This window comes from Cannabis sativa, chromosome X (genome assembly GCF_029168945.1).
Source record: "Cannabis sativa cultivar Pink pepper isolate KNU-18-1 chromosome X, ASM2916894v1, whole genome shotgun sequence".
NCBI lineage: Eukaryota > Viridiplantae > Streptophyta > Magnoliopsida > Rosales > Cannabaceae > Cannabis > Cannabis sativa.
The window spans coordinates 10421661-10449427 of record NC_083610.1 but is presented as its reverse complement, the minus strand read 5'-3'; the positions used below and the strand labels follow the sequence as shown (position 1 = coordinate 10449427).

General features: G+C 33.2%; 4 protein-coding genes across 5 annotated transcripts; 3 read left to right on the top strand and 1 right to left on the bottom strand.

Moving 5' to 3' along the window:
* Nucleotides 1-2388: 2388 nt before the first annotated feature.
* LOC133029049 (COBRA-like protein 1) lies at nt 2389-4423 on the top strand. The gene is made up of 4 exons (XM_061105815.1): nt 2389-2986; nt 3162-3327; nt 3553-3815; nt 3906-4423. Exons 1-4 carry the CDS (start codon nt 2389-2391, stop codon nt 4196-4198), a joined length of 1320 nt encoding a protein of 439 aa, XP_060961798.1. The 3' UTR covers nt 4199-4423.
* A 1376-nt stretch (nt 4424-5799) lies between these two features.
* LOC115704327 (5'-methylthioadenosine/S-adenosylhomocysteine nucleosidase) lies at nt 5800-10533 on the top strand. The gene is made up of 9 exons (XM_061106828.1): nt 5800-5838; nt 6217-6489; nt 6574-6637; nt 7016-7107; nt 8498-8604; nt 8890-8964; nt 9593-9667; nt 9829-9921; nt 10006-10533. Exons 2-9 carry the CDS (start codon nt 6396-6398, stop codon nt 10201-10203), a joined length of 798 nt encoding a protein of 265 aa, XP_060962811.1. The 5' UTR covers nt 5800-5838; nt 6217-6395; the 3' UTR covers nt 10204-10533.
* A 117-nt stretch (nt 10534-10650) lies between these two features.
* Nucleotides 10651-13670, top strand: LOC115704317 (type III polyketide synthase B). Its single transcript, XM_030631533.2, has 2 exons — nt 10651-11257; nt 12447-13670. The coding sequence occupies exons 1-2, from the start codon at nt 11074-11076 to the stop codon at nt 13502-13504; spliced, it is 1242 nt and encodes a 413-aa protein (XP_030487393.2). The 5' UTR covers nt 10651-11073; the 3' UTR covers nt 13505-13670.
* An 8196-nt stretch (nt 13671-21866) lies between these two features.
* Nucleotides 21867-25242, bottom strand: LOC115704352 (uncharacterized). 2 transcript variants are annotated; one of them, XM_030631562.2, is made up of 6 exons: nt 24731-25242; nt 23390-23589; nt 23124-23264; nt 22945-23025; nt 22283-22407; nt 21867-22170 (listed from the first exon to the last, which is right to left on the bottom strand). In XM_030631562.2, the coding sequence occupies exons 1-6, from the start codon at nt 24951-24953 to the stop codon at nt 22122-22124; spliced, it is 819 nt and encodes a 272-aa protein (XP_030487422.1). In that variant the 5' UTR covers nt 24954-25242; the 3' UTR covers nt 21867-22121. The 2 variants fall into 2 exon arrangements, with proteins under 2 accessions (XP_030487422.1, XP_060962482.1); XM_061106499.1 differs by having other exon boundaries at nt 21867-22407; nt 24731-25182.
* Between the last annotated feature and the right edge of the window lie 2525 nt (nt 25243-27767).

Below are 27767 nucleotides of genomic sequence, written 5' to 3'. Positions count from 1 at the left end.
AAATTGCAAAAAGTGAGGCCCAAATCCACTAGTATAGGGCCAGCCACTTTTATAGGAATTTACCTCTGATATTTTCATTATTTTAATGCCAAATAATTCAAACCTAACCTTAGTGGAATGCTATAAATAGATAGTGAAGGCTTCAGGAAAATTACACTTTTCTTCTGACACTTCTGATTCAGAAAAACTGAGCCTCTCTCTCTCTCCCTATCTTTAGCTGCCACTTCTTCTCTCTCTTGTTCATTGAAATTTCGAAATTTCTTAGTGTATGAGTAGTGCCCACACACAGCAAGTGATACCTCAATCATAGTGAGGAAGATCGTGAAGAAAGACTTTCAGCAAGAAGGAGTTTCAGCATCAAAGATTCAGAGAAAGAGATCCAGGTTCAGATATTGATAATGCTCTGCTACAGAAAGGAATCAAGGGCTAGATATCTGAACGGAAGGAGTCATTATATTCCGCTGCACCCAATGTAAGGTTTCCTAAACTTTATATGTGTTTATTTCATCGTTTTAGAAAGTTCATATTTAGGGTGTTAATCAACATACTTGTGAGTAGATCTAAGATACTGGTAAAATAAATTTCCAACAAGCTCAAGCAATGCAGAAAGAAACGTTGCAAACACAAGCAAGATCCATGCATGAGCCACATGGGAAGAGAAACAATGAATCTAAGGAATCATCCAAAGATAAAAAGAAGCAGAAAAAATATAAAAAGTACATCTCAATTTATACTGTGTATACCGAGCTGAACGAAACACGTGAAAATATATTCCTCGCAAACGAGAACAGGGTTGCTTTTCGCAAACCAAAACATATGACCATTTTATTTAGTGAAAATTTGAAAAATTGTAAAAATACATTAAAAAAATATAATATGTCACTCTATTATTCTTAAACTCCCTTTTACATAAGTATATTGATATTGATATTGATATTGATTGTATATTCATTGATTGATGATTGATAATTTGGACAGTAAAATATACACATATGACATGAATCATTTTTATTATTTATTTATTCAAGAGTTGACTCTTTGAGCAAAGATATTAAAGTTTGAAAAACCATGTCTCCCTCCAATAATGGTTGGGAAGTTAGGAATATTAAATGGACCGGATAACATGATCTCTATGCATCATAGTCAGGAAAATGGTATCTCCAAGTTGATGGAAGCCTAGTTGGCCTATATGTCTAATGTTATTGTGTAGTAATGAAAGTCAGCACCCCCTCAATCTGGGATTCACACTGAGCTAAAGTCACTAGACAATTCAAATTCTCCAAAATTTGAAAAATTGTCCAGCTCTGTAAAACTTCAATGTGAACTGAATTAGTTGAGGGTCATTTAGTACATAGCACCATTGTCCCTAATTTGAGTCTTTCTTTCTTGGGTTTTCAACCATTTGGCTTCACAATTATGCAATCTAAGATAGCACAGAATAATGCCAGATTGAAAAATGTCATGTCAGATTAGATTAATAGAAACTTATGATGAATTAGACTAGGAAAAATAACATTTTCTTGCATCATGGGATGTGTTGAGGAGAAGAGACCAAATTTCATTAACTCTTAGCGCTACTAAGTGTTTGTCTCATATATTAGCCGTTTGTTTCCCCAGAAAACATACTGTTTTCTCAAATCAAAATTTGACTGGTTTAATGTTAAAAATGAGGTTGTTATCCACTGATCCTAGCTCTCAATTTCCCAAGTAATAACTTTATCTTGTTTGTTCTATGATTGTAAAAGCAATTTTTTTTATCTTGTTAATTATTTATTTAAATAAGAATCAAACATTTTGAGTTTTTCTTCCATATGTAAGTGAAACTACTTCAAGCCGATTTTCACATTCTTATACACTAAAGATGTGGAATAAGACAAAGGGTAATTCCAAACATATTGTGTTTGTTTCCATTTTGTGTGGCATCATATGATTACTTAGACTAAGTCACTAAAGAATCTAATCATTTGGGTTTGTCTGCTCCTATCCTATTGATATTTCCAATGGTTCTTGTTTGATTTGAGGATGTCAATGATGAATGAGTTAGCATTAGTCGGTTAATCTAGAATGATACAAAAAAATCATTTCTTGATAATAAAATTCATAAGTAAAGGAAATTTACGAGGTTTGTCTCCTCCTACTACAAGTATTTTTTTTTCTTTACTCAGCTTATCTCCAATAAAAATGGCAACTACCCTTTCTCTAGTATGGTATTTTCAACTGATATCAGTAGTGTCACTTGCAATTTGCAGCTTATCAGGCACCACACTTTTCCTAATATTTTCTTTCATTTCCATTTCCCCTAGAAAATAGATGTTGTTTTTGGTCTTTGCTAATTTATGTTCTTTTTTCTATGCTTTGTACTAGATTGCTATGATCCAATGGATCCTAATGGAAACATTACTGTCACTTTTGATATTCTCCAATGGACATCAAATCCAGGTGGCTATCTGGTTAGTACAATATGTCAATAACAACTGTGATAAAAACCTTATCCAATACAAAATCATAAGCAATTTTGTGTTGCAGGCAAGGGTGACAATCCAAAACTACTATCAGTATCGCCATGTGGACAAACCCGGTTGGAATATAGGCTGGACATGGGCAAATAATGAAGTGATTTGGTCAATGAGGGGTGCTTTTGCCACAGATATGGGAAATTGCTCATCTTTCAATTCCCAAATACCACACTCCTGCAAGAAAGACCCTATTATAGCAGACCTTCTGCTTGAACAGGCTTCGCCAGAAAGCATGACCGCAGGCTGCTGTAGAGGTGGCATGCTTTACCCTCAAACCATTAGTCCTTCAAACTCATTCTCTTCCTTTGAAATTCAAGTTGGCACTCCAGAAGGGCATGCTTCTTCTGCACATGCACCTAAGAATCTTATCTTACTTGCACCGGGTCCTGGCTACACTTGTGGCCCCCTTTCAGATGTTAATCCCACAGTTTCTTCAGATATTGGAGGCAGAAGACGTGTCCAAGTTTTTAGTAAGTACTTTGTACCAAATTAAGTGTTACAAAAAGCCCAAGTGAAGTTACTAAAAACTTAATTTTAGTATGAACTCTAACGTGCCACCTCCAAGTTTTTAGAGTTAGGTAGCTGTCAAGAAGCTTAATTTTAGTATGAAGATTTCTAAGCTCTTCTTTTTATCATGGCTCACAGGAACATGGAAATCAACCTGCACTTACTCGAGCTTTTTGGCCAACAAAACACCAATGTGTTGTGTTTCACTTTCTACATTTTACAATCCTACCATCACAGCATGTCCAACTTGTAGCTGTGGATGTAGGGAGGCTGACAAAAGTACTGATTCTTGTATGAGCATGAGGTTGGTTGGTTGGTTGATTGGTCTCTTTTAATAACTCTATGAATAGCTTTTTTTTTAAATCTCAATCAAGCTTAAGTGCCACTGCAGCCCCTTAGTTTAGTTATGTTAGAACACTCATCCTATTGGTATTGGTTATCTATGTTTACTCATTTGATTCATTCAAGTTTAATAAAAGTTTCTTTTGTCTCATAAAGAATTTTTCTAATGTCATATGATATATAACAGAGAAGGAAGCCATCTATCAAGCTCAAATTCAGTAAATAACTTAGACATAGTGAAATGTAGTGATCATATGTGCCCAGTTAGAGTTCATTGGCATGTTAAAACAAATTACATGAACCATTGGAAGGTAAAGCTTACAGTTTCAAACTACAACTATCAAAGAAACTACACAGATTGGAATGTACTAGTTCAGCATCCAAGTCTCAGACAATTGGAAAAAGCTTATAGTTTCAATAGTACTTTGCTTCCAGCTGTTGGATTGGGAGGTACTTCTTAGTTCCTACAAATATTGAAATATTAGCTTAGTTCACTCATTCTTGTAAATGTTAATGTTAATTAAGCTTTTGATGTTTCAGATGAGGTGGGCCTGTTTTGGGGACAAAAGTACTACAATGATTTATTGTTGAGTGCTGATGAAAAAAACCAGGTGGGTTCAGTGAGTACAGATATTCTATTGAGAAAAGACTTTGAATCATTTACCTTAAGAAATGGATGGGCTTTCCCTAGAAGAATATACTTCAATGGTGAGAACTGTCAAATGCCCCCACCAGATGACTTCCCAATATTGCCAAATGGTAGCTCCAAACATAAACCATTGCTCTCTTTGGTCCTTCCTTTCATTATTTTTGCTTTCAGGACACATCTTTAACGAATAATTAACCATAAGCAACACAAGCTTCTATTTCTTTTCTCTTTTTGGATAGTCTTCATCTCTTGATTCCTCCTGTACAATTTGTAACTCATATGAACTGGTCCAACTGTTATTGATATATGTGAACGGGTGAACATGCACTTATTATACATACTAAGTTAAACATGTCAAAAAGAAACCAAAATATACAAGACAAATACCAAAGCATATATTCTTGGCATATTCATGTCATAATATCATTTATAAGTTGATATAATAATCTAATAGTAGAAGTATTTTATTAGCTATTTTTCAAAATAAATACAGCAATAAAGTTCTCAATTTATACATATTTTGAAAACAATAAAAAAATTACAATATTGAACTTTGGAAAGGTTCGTCTATCCAAATTTTCAATCTTTACAAAGGATTGATTTCTCTATAAGAGTTTACTCTTTTCTAATTCCTAAGTTTATCTAACTACAATAGTGAACAAAAATTATTATTAAAAAGGAATTACTATAAAGTTCTGAATTTGTTATTTCTATTAATAATACTTAATTTGTTATAGTTTCTTTTGATCAACAATACTCATTTATCTATATCACGTGTGATTTTTTTTTAAAACTTTTTAAAGTTTTACAGAAATATTTTAAGAAATTAAAACACATATGTTACGAAAAAAAAAATAAATTAAAAGAGATATCGATGCATTTTTATTTATATCTAGAAGAATATTTTAATCTTTTTTATATATATTAAAACACATATATTACGAAAAAAAGATAAATTAAAAGAGATATGGATGCATCTTTTATCTATTATTTAAAAGAATATTTTAATTTTTTTTTATATATATTTGTATAATTTAGTTATTTAATATATCTTATCAAATTTTGAAAAATTTATAATTTAAAAAATAATGTTGAAATAATTGTACACATATATTGAGGCTTCTTCTAGTCAAGTGCTCTAATTTTCTCTTGTGAAGTTTGTGTGTGCCACTAAGAAAATTCAAGTATTCAACATATGAAATAAGTTAATCTTGGCAAGATTTTCTAAGTAAACAATTCAATCAAGCCAACAATCAATCAACACACAATGACATAAAATAAATAAATAAATAAATAAACCCCACGTTAGCGTACTTGATTGGAAAATCCCATGCGCCTAAAATGAAATCACAACTTTTCTTCTTACGAGTTTAACACTCCAATTATGGAAATATTAATTACATAATTTTATAAAGGGTAAATACTATTTTGGACCCTCTGTTTTACAAAAGTTACCAATTGGACCCTGTGTTTTGTTAAATGACAAAATAGACCCTGTATTTTCTAAAATAGTACAAATAGGACCCTGAATTGACATTTTGTCAAAATAAAGTTTAATTATAATCCGATTTAAAAGTGCTATATGACAAAACTGTTTATATTTTTTTGTATCTGTTCGTATTAAGCATTGTCTTCAAGTTGGTTGTATTAAAAAAAGTTATCAAAAATTAAGCTCAGGGTCCTATTTTTACTATTTTAGAAAATACAGGGTCCATTTTGTCATTTAACAAAACACAGGGTCCAATCTGTAACTTTTGCAAAATACAGGGTCTAAAATGGTATTATAATAAATAAATAAAATAGCTTAGAGTTATATAATAAGGGGTAAATACCATTTTGGACCATCTGTTTTACAAAAGTTACCAATTGGACCTTGTGTTTTGTTAAATGACAAAATGGACCCTGTATTTTCTAAAATAGTACAAATAGGACCCTGAATTGATTTTTTGTCAAAATAAAATTTAATTATAATCCGATCAAAAAGTGCTATGACAAAACTGTTTACATTTTTTGTATCTGTTCGTATTAAGCATCGTCTTCAAGTTGGTTGTATTAAAAAAAAATGTCAAAAATTAAGCTCAGAGTCCTATTTTTACTATTTTAGAAAATACAGGGTCCATTTTGTCATTTAACAAAATACAGTGTTCAATCTGTAACTTTTGCAAAACACAGAGTCCAAAATGGTATTTACCCTATAATAAGTTTATACCAATAATATCATTATTATCCCACAACTAATTGCAAATTAACAATTGAAAAGAAAAGGAAAGAAATTAGAGTTTTGGTTTAGACAAACAAGCATATTCTCTCGCTTTTTACTCTCATTTTCTCGGCTTGCCTTTATATTTTCCTGGAAAAGTTACGGTAAACAGAGAAATCTAATGGCTCCTCATGGCGACAAATCTCATGCTGCGGAGGAAGCCGCAGTTTCTCAGGCTGAAAACAGCCCCATTTCCACAATCCTCATCGTCATCGGTATTCCTTCTCTCAATATTGATATTTGTGTTGTTCTGATTTTCTTGGGCTCTTGTGGTTATTGATTTGGGATTAAATTCACAGCTATGCAAACTGAAGCGCTTCCTGTGGTGAACAAGTTCCAGCTTACAGAAGATCCCCACTCGGCGTGAGTTTCTACTTTCTTTCTCAATGTTCTGAGTTTTTCTTGGGTTTCTTGGATTGTCATTGACCAGGTCTCTTGGGTCACCCAATTTAACTTTGAGTATTTTGTGTGCGTACTTGGTCTAAATTTATTTCTGTCATTAATTTTGACTATGAAATACCCATGGTAGTAGTAGTGAACGGTCTTTTATGAATACCAACCGATTCTTTTCATTTTTCGAAGTACTGTTTCTTTTCTTTATTGGGTTTGTACTGAATTACTAGTGATGCATTTTGATTTTGACTAGTTTGGTATATAATGTATCGAAATTCATATGCATCTTGCTGTAACAAATTCCACTGATATTCTTGAGTTTGACATGTTACCTTGAAATTGGTTCAGCTTCCCTTCAGGGGTACCTTGGGTCCGATATCATGGTATTTACAAGGATCTTCATATTAATGTAGTTTGGCCAGGAAAAGATTTATCTCTGGGTAAGTTTCTCAACTAAACTGAGTTTCGCTTTTGTTTGTCAAAATTACTTTAAATGAAATGTTATCACCTGTGCCTTCTAGCTTCAGAGGGTCCACATTAATACCATTTATATGATAATGTGCTACTCTACTCATCACTTCCTTTTTTTTTTTCCGGAGATGGAATGGAACCCCATACTACTTACCACTCAAAAAAAAAAAAAAAAAAAAAAAAGAAAAGGAAAAGAGCACATTACATGAAAAAGGCCAATATCTGCATAAGTATGAGAATATGACATCTTTAAATTCTTTGCTATCCAAAGCAATAAAACCACTCTGTATTTAACTTTTTCACTTTGATATTGTGTGACCTTGATACCAATAGGTTGGCGAGTGGAATTTACTTATGTATTTTAATCAAAACAAAGCTACAAGTATTGAAGAAGGGTGCAGGAAACTTGCACCTCAAAAATTAAAATACACATGAAAAAGAAATACCATTTTCCTGCTAACAAAACTGATAGAAAGGCAAAACGTTTAGTAGAAAGTTCAGAAAAGCAAAAGTTACAAAATACTCTGCTAATTCCGAGCAAGATCAGCAAAGAAAATGTCTTTGAACTCTTTAACTTTGAACAGCCATGATAAGACTCCTATTCAGTTTGTTTACCAAACGATTAGTCTTTGAGAGTTTTATTTTATGTAATTTGTACTAGCTGGTTAATTGTTTTTGGCTGAGGTGTTCTTTTTGTATTGGTTAGCAACTTTTAATTAGGTTGCTGATGTGGCAAGCTTTATTCTCTATACATAGAGAAGTCGAACTCAGTTTGAGATATGTTGAAGAAAGTTTAGAATTGAGAGAAATTCCTTGGGAGAGATCTAGCCCTCTTGAAAGGTTAGAATAGGAGAGAAAGCCTCTCCAAGAGCTATTTTGTGTAAATCTTGGATAATAATAAAATCTTTCTGGTGGGATTTCAATATTCGTGGCTGAATTCTTTGTTAGATTATTTTTAATATAAGTAAAGTCTATCTAGCCATGTAGCAACCCACATTCTGATAATTGATATTGGTCCATCTTATACATAAGTCATTTTTAAAATCAAAAGAGCGCACCGAGTTATGATTTTTCCCGTGCAATTCTCTCCTGATCTCATCCCAAAAATAATCTAGGAATTTTCTTTCTTGTTGCAACTGTATATTCATATTCACATCAACTTACGTGGATGTGGATAGTTCCAATGTGCCTGTTTCTAGACTCTAGTGTAATAAAGATTTACTCTTAGATCTGATCATCCCTGTTAGAGTGTTTGTTATATTATTATCGCATAAAAATGACTGGCCTGTTTTCCAGATGAAATAAGCATTTACTTTCATTTCCAAACTTCTGTTACTGACTCCTGCAATTTATATCCAGGGGTTGACAGTGTTGGCACTATTTCAGCATCTCTTGTGACGTATGCTTCTGTCCAAGCATTAAAGCCAGACCTTATCATAAATGCTGGAACAGCTGGTGGCTTTAAAGTATGCCTCTCATACTCAGTTTAGTTTCAACATTGTAATTACTGTGATCCAATCTCCTAGTCACCATATTTCTTCCATTTTTTTCTCTGTAGTTTTTCTGTATATGTTTTGAAAGTTCATTTATCGACTATTGACTAAAACTAGTTGTGTTAATTTGATTCATTACTATAATCATTGATGTATACTAGGACGTATGAGTTTCATAAAAATCAAAGTTTAATTGCTATGATTACTTTATAGTGTTGACTCCAACTTATAATAATGATATATTATGGATTGCTTCAGGCCAAAGGAGCAGGCATCGGTGATGTTTTTCTTGCATCTGATGTAGCTTTCCATGACAGAAGGATCCCTATTCCTGTGAGTTTTTGTTAGCTTTTCATGCTTCTACTTATCTTGTTTTATTGAGAAAGTACATACTTACATTAAGCAAGAGATGATTCATCTATATTTTAAAGTCTCTGTAAATATGTGCTTAACTGGCGGGACTCAGAAGAGTGATTTTATGTTATATAGAAGCCTAAACTCTTTCTAGGCATGATGCTGCAGAGAGTTATTCAGAAGATTAAAGTAATACCTGTTTCCTTTACCAATTAAAAAGCCAAAAACTGCAATGAATTGTATTAGGAAAATGGACATTTTCTGCGACTATGTGCTTAGAATGTTGAATAAGTTCCACGACTCCAAGTATTTCAGTAGATCTTCCTATTGTGGGTTATTTTTTCAGACAAAAGCTTTAAGTAGCTGAGACAACAAAATTACCCGGTGTGAGTATTTGCATAATCTTCACACGACATTATATGTTTAAAGATTCTATAGGATGAGAGCATGTGGCTTTGAGAGTTGATCCCACAAATCTCAACAAGGTTTCTGTTTAACGGAATCTTATATTTTATAACTACACGGATATATCACCGTTATTGATGTATCTATTTGCTGCTTTAGACGTGTGCAACACTGAAATTTTCTATCTCCTACGTTCCTGCAGGTTTTTGATCTTTATGGAGTTGGTTTACGGCAGGCCTGCTCAACACCCAAACTTTTGAAGGAGCTTAATCTAAAGGTGACTATCTTTCTGACCCCTAAACTTGGAAGTTTGAAGTTTGAACTACTTTCTTTGATACCTCCTCAAGCCTCCCTCTATTGAGTCATGACTCATGATATTGATGTAAATTTCATTTGATGAACACTATTGATAATATTGATTACATTTGCTCACTTCAGGTTGGAAAGTTGTCTACTGGTGACTCCTTAGACATGTGCCCACACGATGAAGCATCAATCACTGCAAATGATGCTACAATTAAAGATATGGAAGTAAGTTTTTCTTGTAGCTTTTTCAATTGGCATATCAGCTTCCCCCCTTAGTATGTCCTCTCATTCTCTACAATGGGGTTTCAGGGTGCAGCTGTTGCATACGTAGCCGATATTTTCAAGGTTCCTACAATATTTGTTAAGGCTGTGACTGATATAGTGGATGGAGAGAAGCCAACTGCAGAAGAATTCTTGCAGAATTTGGCCGCAGTTACAGCAGCCCTTGAGCAGTCAGTCACCCAAGTAATTGAATTTATCAATGGAAAGAGCCTCGGTGAACTTTGATGGGTGTCTTACTTGCAATCGTTTCATACACATTCAGTTCCAAAAATATTAGAATTGATCGGTTATATGTCCTTTGATATTGTCCAACAGGCCAAAATAATAACATGGTTCAGTGGCACATCTCTTAAACAACTCACAACTATGTGGTTTTAGTCTTCAAAATCTGTATATTGACATATTTTTAGCCGATTCTAAACTCTGTAATCTTTTTTGCCCCCTTGTGCTTGAGGCTGTTTGCCATGATAGCAATAATTTTGGGGTGCTCGATAATTTCCCTTGCAAACAGGTGTTTTTCTTTCAATAAACTCTTCATTCTGTTTTTGGCTGAAATTTTGGACTGGTGAAGGGTTGAAGAGAGATTGATGACAAGTAATGAGTATGAACGTAACACATGAACCAGCCCTCATATTTAAAATGACTATTATCTTTAATGACACATAATATTGTATACAACACTAGAAATTGATTTACATATTTAGCTATAAAATACAATATTATTCAGATATTGCTAGCCAAAATATATTTGACTAGTGAATAAAAATGGTATAGGTTCATGCTATCAATGCAGACAGATAATCTCACCCAAACCCCACAACAAATCTCTACCAGCACTGCACCTTAAACATTACATACCTTCATGAAAAGCTTGTTTCTCAACTGAAAATTTTGTTTTTTGTTTTAAGTACTGCCCACTTCATATTATCTCTTTAATACAATATAACTCATCTTCTTGAACTTGATTGATATGCCCAGAAAGAAGCATTGAACCAAAACTATATATATATAAGAACAACCCAATCTTTCATTGTTTCAAGGCAAGGAAACAAACACATTTTCCAATTAAGCCGATCTTTCACTAAAAAGCTAATAATGGGCAGCGAAGATAATGGGGAAGTCATTTTGTCAAAGAAGGCCAACCCAGGCAAAGCCACCATTTTGGCACTAGGCAAGGCCTTCCCTCACCAACTTGTGATGCAAGAATATTTGGTGGATGGGTATTTCAGAGATACCAATTGTGATGATCTTGACCTCAAAAGAAAACTCACTCGACTTTGTAAGTCCTTCGCTTCCCTTGTTCATCTTCGGTTTTAAAAACACTTATAACCCCAAACACACTAAAATTCAACATATCTACCTATCAATTCACATCACATATGCAGTGCTGATTTTTTTTTTTCAATCAACAATACACTACCTTAAACCTTTATGCTTTCAATTCACATTGCATTAGTATTGGTGCTGAGTCAATGAATATGATTTTCTTATAATTTTTTATTATAAATTATATTTTTTCATGAATCATTATAAACTATATTTTTTATGAATTATTATAAGGGATTATTTCACAAAAACATAAAAACAACAAAAAATTTACAAAAATACGGTTTCACGGAATTTTAAACATTTTACGATTTTTTTTATTTTATTTACGGAAAATACGGTCTTTTTGTGTTGTAATCTTGTTAATTTGTTGTTGATTTTTTGTTATCTGTATGTTATTTTTTGTTATTATTTTGATGTTATTTTCATGTTACTTTTATGTAGTTTTCTTGTTAATTTTATGTTGTTTTCATGTTAATTTTTGGAATACCGTAAAAACATAAAAAAACATTCTTTGAACGTAAAAATATAAATCTTTTACAAAAAAAATGGTGTCTTATATAATTATTCCTTAAACTATATTTAGTATGAGTTTTATTAAGAATTTATTAAAATATATATATATATTTAAGTAATTATTTTCATTATCACTTTTTTATTTTTAAGTTTGGTGTTATGTAGTACAAATTTGGTATATATTAAATATAAATTTGAGAGATTGTATTTTTTTGATAAAAAGAAAAAAAAAATTATATAGGAGCTTTAAAATATTTGAAAAAAGAAATTCATTTTGTTGTTTAGGTTTAATTAGAATTATTATGACATTTTGTATAATGATAGGATAATAGGTGCAACTTCCAAAAAGAGAAAACTTCTGATTTTTCTTACATGATACCCTGATTTTTTAAAATGTCATGAAAACTTGCATGAAGTCATATAATAAATAATTAGGATCAACATGTTCATACTTCATATAAAAGAATTTTGTCTATAACTTTTACACTTGAGAAAAACAGAATAAAAGAAATGAGTAGCTGAGCGGTGATTTTTCTAAAGGCTGTGTACTGTGTTAAGTGTGTACGAAGATGTGTACCTTGAAATTGAATGAATATGATGAGTTGTTTTGTTGATGGGTTTTACAGGCAAAACAACGACAGTGAAAACCAGGTACGTAGTAATGTCGGAGGAGATCCTAAGAAAATACCCAGAGCTTGCTCTCGAAGGAAAACCCACCGTCAAACAAAGGCTCGACATTTGCAACGACGCCGTAACAGAGATGGCCATAGAAGCTTCCCAATCCTGCATCAACCAATGGGGTCGACCAATTTCCCACATAACCCACTTGGTCTACGTCTCATCCAGCGAAGTCAGACTCCCCGGTGGCGACCTCTACTTAGCCGCCGGACTCGGCCTCAACCGACACACCCAGAGACTCATGCTCAACTTTGCCGGCTGCTCCGGAGGCGTTGCCGGTCTCCGGGTCGCTAAAGACATTGCCGAGAACAACCCAGGTAGCCGTGTTCTTCTCGCCACTTCGGAAACCACAATTATTGGCTACAAACCTCCCAGCCCAGATAGGCCGTACGATTTGGTTGGCGTTGCTCTGTTCGGAGATGGTGCTGGAGCCATGATTATCGGGTCGGACCCTGACTTGGGTATAGAGAAGCCTCTGTTCGAGCTTCATGCGGCTGCACAGGAATTCTTACCTGGAACTGACAAAGCCATTGATGGGAGATTGACAGAAGAGGGGATCAGCTTCAAGCTCGATAGGGAGCTTCCCCAAGTGATCGAAGATAATGTTGAAGGGTTTTGTGAGAAATTAATGGAAGTGGTTGGATTTGATAAAGAGTACTATAATAAGATGTTTTGGGCTGTTCATCCTGGAGGACCGGCTATACTGAATAGGATAGAGAAACGGCTTGATTTGGTGCCGGAGAAATTGGTTGCAAGTAGAAGGGCTTTGATGGATTATGGGAATGCCAGTAGTAATACTATTGTGTATGTTTTGGAGTATATGATTGAAGAGAGCTCAAAGATGATGATGATGATGAAGAAGAAGCAGCAGGGTGGCTCTGGCCATGGCCATGGCCTTGGCCTTGCCCAGGAAGAGCAGAATGAATGGGGTTTGGTTCTGGCTTTTGGACCAGGCATTACTTTTGAGGGTATTCTAGCTAGGAATCTTACTTCTTTCCAACCATAAATATGATCCTATTATTACTATTATTATTATTACACAATGATTCTATACGTACAATTTCCATGAAAAAAGAAAAATAAATTGTAAGACAAATGAAGTGTATTGGACATTTTGTTTCTTTTGTTTGAGACTTAGTCAGTTGGAAATAAAATTCTCCTTTTTTTTTTTTTTTCCTTTCTATTTGCAATTTCAATAGGTTTGATTTGTTTTTATTTTTTGTCAGGACAAGAGGTTTGATTTGTTTCATGCCCGAAAGAAAATTCAGTTCCGGTTTTGCTATAATTCGGGAAAAAAAATCATGTGTCCCCAATTTTGGTTTCCTATCCCTGTCTCTCCAAAAGATGATTGCCACCTTTTCCTTCATTTATCCACCTAACAGACTCACTTTTTAAACATTAATGTTAGCCATTTTGTTTACTTTGCTCTTCGTGAGTCATTCATTTCTTTTTATATTATAAAAATTTAAGAAAATGGTTAAGTAGAGTCACCACAAAATATAGACATAGAGATATTTTTTTTAGTAGGTGTTACTTTTTTATTTTATACCATTTTTTTTTATGTATAAATAGATTAAATTAATTCTTCTTATGTATGAACTATAATTATATTTTATTTACTGATAATTAAATTATAAAATTATATTAAATTTAAAATTTGACATTTTTATATAATGTGAGTAGCTATTAAAATTTTTATTTATTTATTTATTTATTTATTTTTGAACAAAATGGAGCTTTATTCAAAACTAGCAAGGCAAAACACAACAAAGGTTCAACGAGCCTACAGGACTGCAAGCAAGGCAGCAACCAAAAGATAAAGCTATTAGCCCCTAATTACATTAATAATGTATTTATCCTGCTTTTTAAAGGTGGTACAAGTCATACTTAAGATTCTAGATTGAGAAATCTTCTTAATCTCCATGCTCACTTTAAAAGGAGAAGTACAAACTAAATCAAATATACAACCATTTCTATTTTTCCACAACAAGTAAATCGCTGTTGCAAAAACAGTGTTTATCACTCGGTTCTTGAAATCAAGGGGGCCCCGGATACACCATTGCTGAATGTGCTCAGCATCAATCGGCCAATCCACAAATCCCAACCATCTTCTTATTTTAGCAAAAGTTTTCCTGGCTAACACACGGTCAAAGAAGAGATGGGAGTGTGTTTCTATGTCACTCTCACAAACCGAGCAAAGGTTCGAGAGTAAACTCAGAAACTTGCTCAATTGATCTCGGGTAAGGAGTTGAGCATTGCTAGCCTGCCAAAGAATAAACCTGTGTTTTGGAACAATGAGCTTATTCCAGACAGCTCTACTATGTTTCTCTTCCTTAGCTTCCACATGCATGTTATAAAAGAGTTTGGCTCGGAACTTACCTCCTTTTAATTCTTAATAATAAAAGAAAAATAAATTAATATTTTAGAGTCTTCATTTTTTTAATTATTTTGAACTCAATAAATAATAATTATTAATCAACTTAATATACATATATGTCTATAAAGTCAGTTTTTAAATATATATATTTTCCATAAATTAAATTAGATTATAGAATTTTAGTAATTGGATAAATTTTATTTTTGTGTAATTAAATTTATATATAAAATAGAATTAGGGGAAAAAAAATATAACAATTGATAAATCTATAGGAAACTCATCAAATTTAAAATTGTTGTCATCTATGTATCTCACCTGTCACTATATTTAAAGTTATCATCACTGTATCTCACTTGTAATCGTTACTATCTTAAAAAAAAAATAACTATTGATATGTTGAGATTTTATGCCCTAAATAAAATCTATTTCAATATAACCTGATTTGTTATCAATAGAAGATTAAAAGTCATTTATGTTTACATGTAGTTTTCATGTTTATGGTTTAATGTATACAATTTCTGTTAAGTCCAGAACATATAGTTATTTACAATTACAGTGATGTCAACACAGTGGAAGGTAATTGTGATTATATGCTTCAAAAGATAATGTCCCATGATTCATTAGTGCACTAGATTTACACTGATGTGATAGTCAGCGATAAAGCTTACTTACACCTTAGATAAGTGTTCTGTTCTTTCCAGAACATTGGCAAATTATGCTAGTATCAGATATATGGAGTATACATTGGGCTGGGATCGATATTGATCTTGGTAAAGATATTATAATCTTACCATTGTATCTTTCTAAGTCAATATCACTGATTGATCTTAGATCAAAAGATCTTAATCCTGACATAATTACGTTCGATCTCAAGAGTGTTATTTGTGTTCTTTAAGTTGTTAATTGTTATACCCAAAATTCGGCTACCATTTCAATGGAGGACACATGTCCAGTTAAGGGGAAGATAGATCGATGCGTGTAACGGTAATCACATTTAATGGAGTAACTCATTAGATGCGGAAGTGACAGAGTATATTGGTAACTTGCTGACTATAAAGTCTTACACGAGATAAAGATATACAAACTGTTGCCTCATGTGTTAACCAGGAACCATACGACATTGGATGCGCAAGGCGAGACATCAACTCTATTACACCTGGGAAGACGAAAGCAAGGTATAATGACTATGAAAACACTTAGCGTATAATATACAAACTACATATAACAGTTGGGTGAACTTAAATAACTAATAGCGAGGTGCCTATCTCGCTATAGGAGGGCATGCTCCTGTTACGATCACCAATCATTTTCAGACACCTTTCAGTGAGACTTATAGTCTTGACAAGTCAGAAGCTGACATTCGAATGATGGCCGCTGAAGTACTCTTTTTGTCGTAAAGAACTATGACTGTCAAAATGAAGTGTTATGCCTTCAAGCAAAGAAAGAACGAGGTGCACGTCATCAACCTCGAAAAGATGGGAGAAAAAGCTCCAACTCGTTATCGAGGTCATTGGGTTTATATTGTAAACACTTATATTATCCTAATACTTGTCCAAAGGGCCAATACAACTGACTCATGGATCAGGGATTATTAATGCCCGAACCACGTAAAAATTATTTGTCTATTATTTGCTATTTTATTTCTTTCTTAAGCTCGGGTTTATTAGTTTTTGAAAGTCTCGGTAAACAACTATATATAAGGATATATAGTATCATAAATAACAACGATTAAATAGTTTAACAAGCCAATAAATAGAAAAATTAAAGAGAAAATAGAATTGGTTTTTTCTCAACCCTATTCTATCTCTCTCTCTTCTCACATGCCCACACTACTCAAAGTATGTGTGAGATCAAAAACCTTAATCTCATTACAGTGTCTCATGAATTGAATACATACTGTAATACCCAAATATGTTCATCCTATAAGATCTAATAGCCCACTCTATTCTTGAGTGTTGAGGCTAACTTGGAAGATCAAGGTTTGGATTCTTCAATCAAGTTCTTGGATTGGATGTTTGATTGTTATACAAAAACAATAAAGGATACACTGATAGGTATCAAGCGGTAATTAATTTTCTTTCAGTAGTTTAGATTTAATCTATATACATTATGTTAAGATCCTTAGACTTATAGTTCATATTAGATAAAAATTGTTTTATCAAAATTTTGCTTTTGCTTTTATAACTCTAGTATAGACCATAAAAACCAACACCTAGCGCACTAGACCATTTGTCAACCTGGCCACTGGGCACTCATTCCTGAGATCTTGTTTTGATACTTCCAAGGTTCTTGAACTTGAGGACGAGGTCTCCTACCCTATTTTTGACCAATCTGGATCCATTGGTTGAATCAAATTCGACATTTGAGCAATTAAAAGCAACGCCCCAGGTTAATTGTCAACCTGGGTGCTAGGCCTTGTTTCCAGGAGCTCATGCTTGTAGTTTTCACCCTGAGTTTGCTTGAATCTTTATTATTTCTGATGAAGAAAAAAAATGCCTAAAACACTTCTTCGTGAACTTGATTAGAAATAGTCCGGGTTGACGATATGTTAACTTGGGCGTTGGGACATTGCCAGGTGTCAACCTGGGCGTTTGGCCCAATTTCAGGTGTCAACTTGGGCGCTGGGCCTAGTACCAGGTGTAGGCGTTGGGTCCTAGTTATGGCCCTTCAAATGTAGTGTTTGGTCCCTAGAAATAGTCGAATCTTAATCTTTTCTAAAAGCAAAGAAGATGCTCATGTTGACAAAATGTCAACCTGGGCATTGGGCCTTACTTTTGGCACCCAGGAAGTGTTGTTTCTTCCCTGAAAGTACTTATTTCCTCCTTTTTGATAAGAAGATGAAGATGCAAAAGTCGAATCATTAATTTGATACTTGGAAGGCACCCAGATTGAAAAATTATCAACTTGGGCGTTAGGTGCTCGAGCACCGAGTGCTCAAAAATTAACTTACTTTGAATTTGATTCTAATGCCTCAAATATGTTTATGGTATGTGTAGTTGATGTCCTTATGCAAATTTTAACCCATTTGCACTAAGACAGTCCCAGAAACTGAAACCCTAGTTGGAATGTCAACTTGGGCATTGGGTGAAACTCTAGGTGCCCAGGTTAGTTTTTGGGTTGCAGGTTTGTGTAGTTTTAGCTCCTGGGGCTTGGATTGGGTTGCTTCATGTCTTAATGGTACAGAATAATCAAAGATAATGAGTTGGATTCAAGTTATTAAAGTCCAAACTTCAATCCCGGAGCTCTCGAAGTCAATATGGGCGCAGGGCTAGGGTCCCCTCCCAGGTCAACTGCTATGATTCAGGTCTACTCAACTCTGTGTCATCCTTCTTGCCATGTGTCAAACATTGATGTCTATGTCACCATGGAAAGTTTTCGAGTTAACATCATCAGTAGTAGTCATGGCAATAATAATGTCTTAAAACTGTTGTAAGTACTGCTACTGAAAATAAAAGTGCAATGATATTACCGAATGAAATTTCTAGGTTGAGTCGCAGACTAGGTCACTCTCTTTTAGACATTCGTGACACTGCCCAAGAATGGGATTGAACTGATAGGAGAATTACATCATTTTCATACCTAAAACACAAACACAATTTCCTCAAAAATAAAAAAACAAAGAACTCCATCTGTGATATCATATTTTGAGGGTGTATTCAACGGTTCTCTACAGTTCAATGGGGATCTAATACAGTATGCAAGTGGCCTGTTTTATCTTGGAGGCAACTGGAAGTGTTTTAAAATTATAATTATCATACAAATCATCAGACAGACCATTCAAAATAAAATTCTTAAAAGAAAATTATTCTCTACTCAGGAGTCCCTTTCCTTAACCTGCGATTCATGTTTCTCGAGTTCATCCTTTTTCTCTGCAGGAGGTGGAGTCTCAGACACAACTGATTTTAAAATAGTCAATACAAACGCAACCTTTTTCATAGTGGAAAAAAATAATATCTTCTGTCTTCAATGCTTAAAATGCAAACCTTCAAAACGAAAAATACTTGTTCATTTCAGCAATAGAACCAAAAAAATCATCGACAGTAGTCATGGCAGTAATAACATCTTCAAATTGTTGTAAACGCTGCTACTAAAAATAAAAGAGTAACAATATTACTAAATGAAATTTTTCGGTTGAGTCGCAGATTAGGTCGCTCTCTTTAAGACGTTCGCAACACTGTTCATGAATGTGCAAGCAATTGAAAAATTATCGGTTGTCCCAAGATAAAACAACACAATCGTATACTATATCACATTCCAACTAATACGTTAAGAAACATTAAATATACTCTCAAAATATAATATTGCAGATAGAGTATACGACTGCATTATATAGATATAAATGGATTGAAAAAATATTATTATTCTATTTTAATTAATATATTTCTCAAATAAATAAAATAATAAAATTAATTGTGTGTCCTTATTCATGTAGGACTTTCTCCACATCACACATACATTAGTACACTTTTATATTTTGCCAAAAAATTCATTTACTTTATAAAAAGTTTCAAGAGTTAATAAATTGAGAAATGCTAAGTGAAAGATGATAATATATTACTTTTAATATTAAATTTTATTATTTTAATTTGATAAATAACATAAAAATCACTAATTAATTATAAAATATTGCATCAGTGCGAACTAATGTTATAGGTGCATTTAACATATGTCCACACCTCTAAAAAAAACACATGTCCTAACCACTACATATTAATTATATAATAATTTAAATAGTTATGATAACGATGAAAATGTAGATACACTATATTTTTTTTTATTGAGGTAACCAAAATAGGTTAAGATAACAACGGCAACAAAATGTAAATACACTATATTTAACTAGTTGTTTGTGTCCATAATAATGTTCATTTTAAAATCACTCCACCCGAATTTACATTCATTTTATTAACCCCTTTTGGTGCAAAAAAAAAAAACTCTTGTCCCGTGTCTTAATAAATTTATTACATGTTAAATAAGTATAAATGATATGTACCAAAATAATTGGTAGGACAAGAAAAGTACACCAATTTAGAGATAACACATTTTCTTTCTTTTGGTGGAGCTCCTATACTCATTTAAACCATTTAGGTAGTATTTATTTTTGAGAAATGAAAATATAGGAATAAGAATATGAATAAGAATAGAATGTAATAAAATTTAAAATGCATACAAAATTAATAAAAAAATTATGAAATTTTTTCTCATCATGCATTTGAATAGTTTTGCCTTCTATTTCAAAATAGAATAGTCATTCCACCAAAATGATAGAAAAATTATTTCATTGGAATGACATTCAATATTTAATATGCAACCAAACAAAGAAATAAAATAAAAATTATTTATTTTCTATTTCATTACCTTCAACTAAACACCACCTTAGCTTTTATCTTATTCTTATTTTAGCTTTAGAGTGTTGGTTCCTGCCATGCAAAGCTCACTCATATACTGTATCAGATCTCAAATAATATGTACAGAATCATCAAATACACTCTCAATATATAATACACATGGAGGCTTTTATTTTTAGTTTTTGAGAATTGTATTTATTTTTTCGGTATGAAAAAGATGTAATTCTCATATCAGTTCAATCACATTATATGGAAATTAATGGATTAAAAAAATAAGTATTTAGTTCTAATTAAATACATTTCTCAAATAAATAAAATAATAAAATCAAGTGTGTGTTCTCACTAGGGATGGAGATTGAGTGAGTAATGAGCGGGGAATGCACTCCTAACTCCGTCCCCGCTCCCCATTTATGTGCCTATCCCCGCCCCCACCCCACTTAATCCCTAATGAGTTTGGGGACCCATTGAGTACCCATAAATTAAAAAATGATAATAATAAAATAATATAAAGTAATTCAAAATAAAGTTAAAGAATTTTTGAATTTGAAATAAATATTCTATTTAATTTATAATTTATATTATAAAAATTGTAAAGACAAATAAATCAGAAACATAATCAATTATATATATTCATACTAAGTTTGTAAGTAGTAATAAATTTAAAAAGATATTAAAATTTAAAATATTTATTATAATAGTAATAAGAAAGATAAATAATTAACTTTGTAGTCAATAATTTTAATATAATTATAGGAATAAATATTTAAAAAATTATATGAAAATTATATTGGGATCAAATATAGGGTGGGTAGTATTACCCTTGACTCTAACCCAAACTTGCTTCGTCTAGGTAAAATTGTCCTCCACCTCGCTCCATAACCCACCAAAGCGGGTATTCCCCGCCCCATTCGGAGTGGATATCCACGGGTACCCATTCCCGCGGGTCAAATTTTTATCTCTAGTCCTCACTCATGTTGAACTCTCTCCATGTCACACACACACTAGTACGACCATATTTTGTCAAAAATTCACTATGTAAAAAATTCCAACACTTTATAAGTTGAGAAATGCTAAGTGGCAAGTGGTGATATATTATTGTAATATTAGTTTCTATACATTTTAATTCAATAAATAGCATGACTAACTAATTAGTAATTACAAAACGTTGTATTATTGTCAACTAATATTATAAGTACATTTGTAATCATAAACATAGTAATTTCACACCCAAAAAGAAAAATTCAAGTTCAAATCTCCTAACGTAATATTAAAAAAATATATATATATTATAGGTGCATTTATCATGTGTCCTAACCACTACATAATACATATTAATTATATATAATAATTTAAATAGTATAATAATATTCATTTATCTTATTATTATATTAGCTTAGAGTGGGTTCCTGGCATGCAAAACTGAAAGCTGGTTGCAAGTCTAGTGGGGTACTGGCTACCATGGTGATGGTAGGTACAGAATTTGATTCCCTAATTTAATTGAACAATAATACCTGTGTTGATATGCATCCTCTTGAGTTGACTTGTTTTTTTGTTTTTTTTTTCTTTTTGGTACGGTCACCAACTATATTGTTATAATCTAATTAGTGGTTTGAGCAATATCTTATAAAGTGGAGACTACAAAATGTCCAAAATAAACATGGTGCGGAATAATGACACCAACGCAAGTGTTAAATTAACTGTGTAAATCATGTTCGATATATATAAATATCAAATTTAAATCCCCCACTTCAATTTCGACCAAGATACATGAAAGAGAATTAGGCCTGTGTTGAGTGCAAAATGGGGCACTAAACATGGAGAAGCAACATTGTGCCTAGCTAAGTTAATTATGGGGCGGCACTGTTGCTCACTGGCTACAGCTGCAGCGAAACCTCGGTTTACACCACTCCTGAGGGCAGTCGCAGAACAAGCTGTCCTCCAAAAACGCTGCAAGAACAGACAACAGTAATGAGTTGAAACGATACATCTTCCAGAAAACACATGAAGGTTGGCCAAAGATGAATGTTTAGACCAAATTCTGATAGATGCAGTAACTAACCTCTTCACATAGTAATAACAGAAATCGGCCAAGATGAAAGTTTGAACAATTTCTGAGATAAGAACCATAGAGGGCCACAGTCCGTATCCTAGAGCTACGAGCAACTGGCCTCGGGTATCTAAAACCTGTTTCATATTATGGAAAGAATGCTGTTACAGAATCCAATCTTAAAACAAACCCAAAAAGTGGATTATGATGTATAGAGATATCTTCAATATTATTATACCATTAGTTGTGATAAGCAGGAAACTTCAGAAATTTAAATAGCAATTAATTTCATTATTAGCATCAACATCAAGCTGGTTGTGTAAAGATGCTTCAATTATTGCAACTCATTCATCACCAAAAATGTCACTCCCAACATAAATAAGCAGTATGGCAGTAGAGCTACTTTATCATGAAGTTTTATCTTTTTAACCTTTCAGGAAATTTATATGTAATTATAGCTGTTGCTAGGGACCATCTAATCCTGAATTTGTAATCATTATTTATCACCTTAGATGCGAAATCAACTTATCTAGATCATTCAATGAGTGTCCTAGACACCAAATATAAAAGATAATATTCAGAACGTGCAACAGTATGGTCACTTGTATACTATACTAACAAGAAACAACCTAACATAAAAGTAGAATGCACACAATAAACACGAGAAATCGAACCTGGAGAACCCAATGGGCACAGCTGAGAAACCTCGCAATACCCAGTGCAAATACATAATGAGCCGTGAATGGTTCAACGATCTGGAAAAAAGCAAAAAAAAAAAAAAGAATATAAAATTATTTCTTTCCATTTGACAATTCAGATCAAACATTTTCTTTTTCTTTCAGTAAAATCATGCCTTTGTGTTCTGCATGACCCGCAACTGTGGCAACACTGAAACAGCTTCAAGATACACACAGAAAGCCCAGAAAATCCTGTTCAACAAATGATGAGAGGTTGATGGGTGAATGAGCAAAGCTAATACAGCACAGGGCACCACCTGCATCCAAACAGCAAATAAGCATATTACATCAAACAACCTCACGTTGTTCCAAAAGACTAAGCGAAATCCCAGTGCTGCAGTAACCAAGGTGGATCTTTTAAACAAGAGATGAAAATACTCACCACATAATAAATTGCAAAGTTGTCTTTATCCTCCATGTAACTAGATTTCAATTTAAAACGGATCATGAAAATAACCCACAGGGTCGTTCCCAGGGTTGCTAGATCAAGTAGTGTGTGTATATCATATTCCATCACAAAACTACAGTACAATCTAACAGCTAAAAAGATTGCTGTTAGTTCTTGGGACTTCAATGATAGCCCTGCACATGATCCAAAGAAGATCTTTCAACTGTGCACTATGTAAGGTGTAGGAAACAAATATTTGCAGCAACATATAACTCTTACAAAGTCAATTACTGGTAGACGTGTCATTTTGCAGTTTCAAATAAGAGATCTAAAGCCATTACTTATATAAAGAGGCATAAAACCAAAATTGAACTTGATGATAAATATCATACTCAACCAATCCAAATGATCAAATATGTACAATCCACAAAACAAGACAAAAAAAAGAATCTCATGGCCCAATACAATGATAAAAACAAATAGGAAACAGATATCTAACGTAAAGTTATTTCATTAAGCTCTATTATGCTGAAAGCCAAATAATTACCAAACTCAGACAATAAATCTTCAATTCAAAAGTTACAATGGGGTCACTTTTCTTAGCATCATTATTTATTAAGCACAATACTCCTTGAACTCTGAAATTCAAGTATCCAAGAGAAGTATACGGAAAAGAAGGTATTAATACCAGATAGCTACAAACATCCATGTAACAAGATAAAAAGTTTTAGTACTTAACGAACAAAGAGTGGGAATTCACTTGAAGAATACTCCCTCTCTCTCGCTTTCTTGGTAGTAAATATAATATGGGGCAAAGTCCTATAACATCACACAGCGAGACTCTAACACCTCTGATACTTAGTGAATTTAAGTTGAATACTTTCATCAAATGCAGTACAGCAAATAATACTATGATATGTGTGATAAATCATCCTAATTATCAAAGTTGGAGTGCCTTTTATCAACAATATCCAAATCTAATAGTATAGAGAGGACAGAGAAAACAAAAGTACCTAAAAAATCTAACAAGAAAAGGGTTCTTTGTTCTAATGATTTCTGAAATAATAAAAATTAAAATTTTAAACTATTGATAAAAATAGTGAAAATAAATTACTGATAAAGAAAGCAAATCTAAAATTTCATCTCGATATAATCGAATGAATCCCAATTCACCCAAGAAAAAAAAAGATTTTTTAGGGATAGTCACCGAATTAAAATCATAATCGTTAAAGACCAAAAGTTTACTTCCCCTAAATCCTGACGAACGATTTTCACCAAGCGGAAACCTATTCGAGTAAACAAAAGCATGCAAAAGAATGGTCAAAAAAGTTATACCAGCACAAGTCTTCTCCTTCATAAGCTTATAGATAAGCACAGAAATCCCAATGGAGTGCACAGCCTCCGCAGCAACAAAGAGGTTATCGTGATCGTGAACGATAAATCGGAGCAAAACCAGAGCAGTCATACCCGAAATCACAGCCAAAAAGGCCTTCACTTTGGGGGGCTGCCGCCTCACCCATGTGGAAACTGCGTGGATCGGTCTCTTGGGAGCCCTCATGAGGTTATTTTTCTCGGAGTATTTTGATTTTCCTAGAAAATTTCTGAATAGAAAGGGAAAAGAAAGAGAGACAGGGACAATATGGGAAAAAAATAATAAAAAAAAAATTAGATGAAGCGGATGACGGGTGAGGACTACCTAAGAGATATAATAATAATAATAATGAAGGGAGAGAAAATCGAAATAGAGAGATTTTTGGGTCCAAAATGGTCAACCTAATGCATTCAACTTTCAAACAAATTAGAGGCATTCCCTTCCTTATATAGCTCTAAAATGTTATATATTTAGTATCTATATTGGACTTCTTTTGAAATGGATGATGAAGAAAATTTTGGATAATTTTTCTTTCCAATTATATAATTTTGTTTTTTTTACTCAAATTTATAATATGTGTGATATTAATTAAGTCAGTCGTGAAGAAAATGAAGAATAGGGAAAGTGTTCCATTTCTTATCCATTCATTCTTGTGTTTACTTATTTAAGAATTAAGACTATAAAAATTAATCACACAATACCATTTTATTCTATCACACTCACATTCTTTTTTTTTTTTTTTTGAGATGTCCTCTTTATCCTTTTTTTTTCACTTTTTCTTTTAATCTTTCCACTTTCAACTACTAAAAGTGAAAAGGATTTCTTTTTTGAGAATTTTATATTTCTCACATTACTTATTATATTATTTTTGATTAATTATATTATATTATAGTATATAATTTATAACATTTTTAAATTCTATCTATATCACTCCATTTTAAAAAAATTTAAATATGAAATATTATTATTCCATTCAATTTATTATTATTAAAAGAATTTTTATATACTATTTTTTAACTTTTTTTTTAAATTTACAGTTTGGATTGCTTTAGTTGTTATGTGAGTTGTTATGTGGATTTAAGTTACGCTTTAGCTTACTCTATTGGTTGCTATGTGGGTTGTTATGTGGATTTCTGTAAAAATACAAAAAAAAAAAAAAAAGTGAAATGTAAAAATAAAAAACCTCTTATTATTATTGAAATAGAATTTTATTACAAGAAAACAACAAAAGAGGGGAAGACAATTCTACACTAATTAAGGAAGAAGCACAATCAGGAAAGTCCCCATACCAAATTTGGTTACAGCCATTGACCACAACTAAATTGGTCAAACAATGAGCAACAGAATTACATAACTTTTTAACATGAATAAAGGAAATGAAATAAAAGGAACCAGCCAGACAAGACACTTCATCAAGCAACGCACTCCAATAAATGGCTATAAAAGCGAGCTGCTGCAATTAGTTAATAGCTCGTTGGTTGTCGGACTGAAGAATTGTAGCTTGAAGATGTAACCGGGAAGCTAGTTGAATACCTATTTGGATAGCAATGCACTCAGCTAGCTCCACAAAGAAATGACCTTTGCGACTTTGGATTTCGGCTGCAATAACATGGCCCAGGTGGTCTCGAATTGTAGCTCCCAGCCCATAGACCTCGCCCTTGGTAAGAATAGAAGCATTGCAATTGATGCACGCAATACCAGGAAAAGGGGAAAGCCACCGAGAAACGGAAGTAGGAGTAAGAAGAGAAGAAGAAGTACCTGATCGAACCAGGTGGAGTAGCTCAACTATTTCCATTTGCGCCCAACCGATCCATCGATCATCACGTTGAACCGATAAATGAAATTGTTTCCTGTTTCTACGCTTCCAAACTAGCCAGGAGAGAATCACACAAGTATGAAATTCATCTCTGGCTAGTTTTTTTTATAGATGTCAAATAAAATGTCCATGAGGTTCAAGTGAGGAGGGGAAAACACTTCCACAAAGAGAAACTCTTCCAAAATGGGATCACCCCTAGGAAACACCAAAGAGCATGAGGGACAATTTCATCACGATAACCGCAACCACTACAAAATGGGTCAAGTTTCATCCCTCGAGAAGTCAAGACAGACCCCGTTGGAAGCCAGCTTTTATAGACTCTCCATAGAAACATACTCACTTTAAGAGGAAGCTCTGGATGCCAAATGGTACTCTACTATTTTTCTAAGATCTCAGGTGAGGAGCTACTAGGAGCGAACTCATTGCGAGCTGCCACTTTATAGTTGCTACTAACCATATAATGGCCACGAGGAGTGTAATGCCAGACTATATCATTTCAATGCTTGAAACACACAGAGCCAACCCCATAATAAGAGGGACATCATCACCATGAAAATTATTGCGTATTAGCGCTTTGTTCAAGGTGCCATTTGCATTCTTAAGAGTAATAAGAGTTGTTTTGGGGGCCACCGTACCAAGAGAGCGGAGGGTGAAAGTCATAGGGTGAGGAAACCATTTATCTTCATTAATCTTAAGTTGGTTGCCAGATTTTATTCGACAGTGAACCCCTTTTTTGATCAATTTCCTCCACCAAAGGATACTACATCACATGAACGAGCTATACCCACCTGGTTTTGCCTCCAAGAATAAGCAATTAACAAAGTAACACTCATTTAGAACCCTAGCCAACATAAAATGGGGGATTGAAGGATTTTCCATCCTTATTTTACAAGGAGAGTGTAAGGATTTTTGCCCTACACAAAAATGAAATAATCAAAGACCAAGGTCAAAATAGACCTTTTACCCAGTCAAATCCAACGTTGACTCCCTAAAGTTAAGCCTCAAAAAATGACCGTCCGTTTAACCCGTTGAACTACAAATTGTTTTACACACACAAGAAACCCTAGATTCCAATCAGACCATATATAATCCCTTTTTCTATTCATACACATATACGGCACAACCACAAAATAAACCCTAGCAGAGAACTCTACTTCTTCGTGGTTCTTCTCTGAAGAACACGA

Bases quoted from the DNA above. Each gene is read 5' to 3' on its own strand.
- LOC115704317 (XM_030631533.2), top strand. From the start codon at position 11,074: ATGGGCAGCGAAGATAATGGGGAAGTCATTTTGTCAAAGAAGGCCAAC. The intron at 11,258-12,446 runs GTAAGTCCTTCG...TGGGTTTTACAG, and splicing joins AAGAAAACTCACTCGACTTT to GCAAAACAACGACAGTGAAA.
- LOC115704327 (XM_061106828.1), top strand. From the start codon at position 6,396: ATGGCTCCTCATGGCGACAAATCTCATGCTGCGGAGGAAGCCGCAGTT. The intron at 6,638-7,015 runs GTGAGTTTCTAC...AAATTGGTTCAG, and splicing joins ACAGAAGATCCCCACTCGGC to CTTCCCTTCAGGGGTACCTT. The intron at 7,108-8,497 runs GTAAGTTTCTCA...ATTTATATCCAG, and splicing joins AGGAAAAGATTTATCTCTGG to GGGTTGACAGTGTTGGCACT.
- LOC133029049 (XM_061105815.1), top strand. From the start codon at position 2,389: ATGGAAACATTACTGTCACTTTTGATATTCTCCAATGGACATCAAATC. The intron at 2,987-3,161 runs GTAAGTACTTTG...CATGGCTCACAG, and splicing joins AAGACGTGTCCAAGTTTTTA to GAACATGGAAATCAACCTGC. The intron at 3,328-3,552 runs GTTGGTTGGTTG...GATATATAACAG, and splicing joins GATTCTTGTATGAGCATGAG to AGAAGGAAGCCATCTATCAA.
- LOC115704352 (XM_061106499.1), bottom strand. From the start codon at position 24,953: ATGAGGGCTCCCAAGAGACCGATCCACGCAGTTTCCACATGGGTGAGG. The intron at 23,265-23,389 runs GTGAGTATTTTC...GTTTGGATGCAG, and splicing joins ACTTTGCAATTTATTATGTG to GTGGTGCCCTGTGCTGTATT. The intron at 22,408-22,944 runs GTTCGATTTCTC...AATATGAAACAG, and splicing joins GTGCCCATTGGGTTCTCCAG to GTTTTAGATACCCGAGGCCA.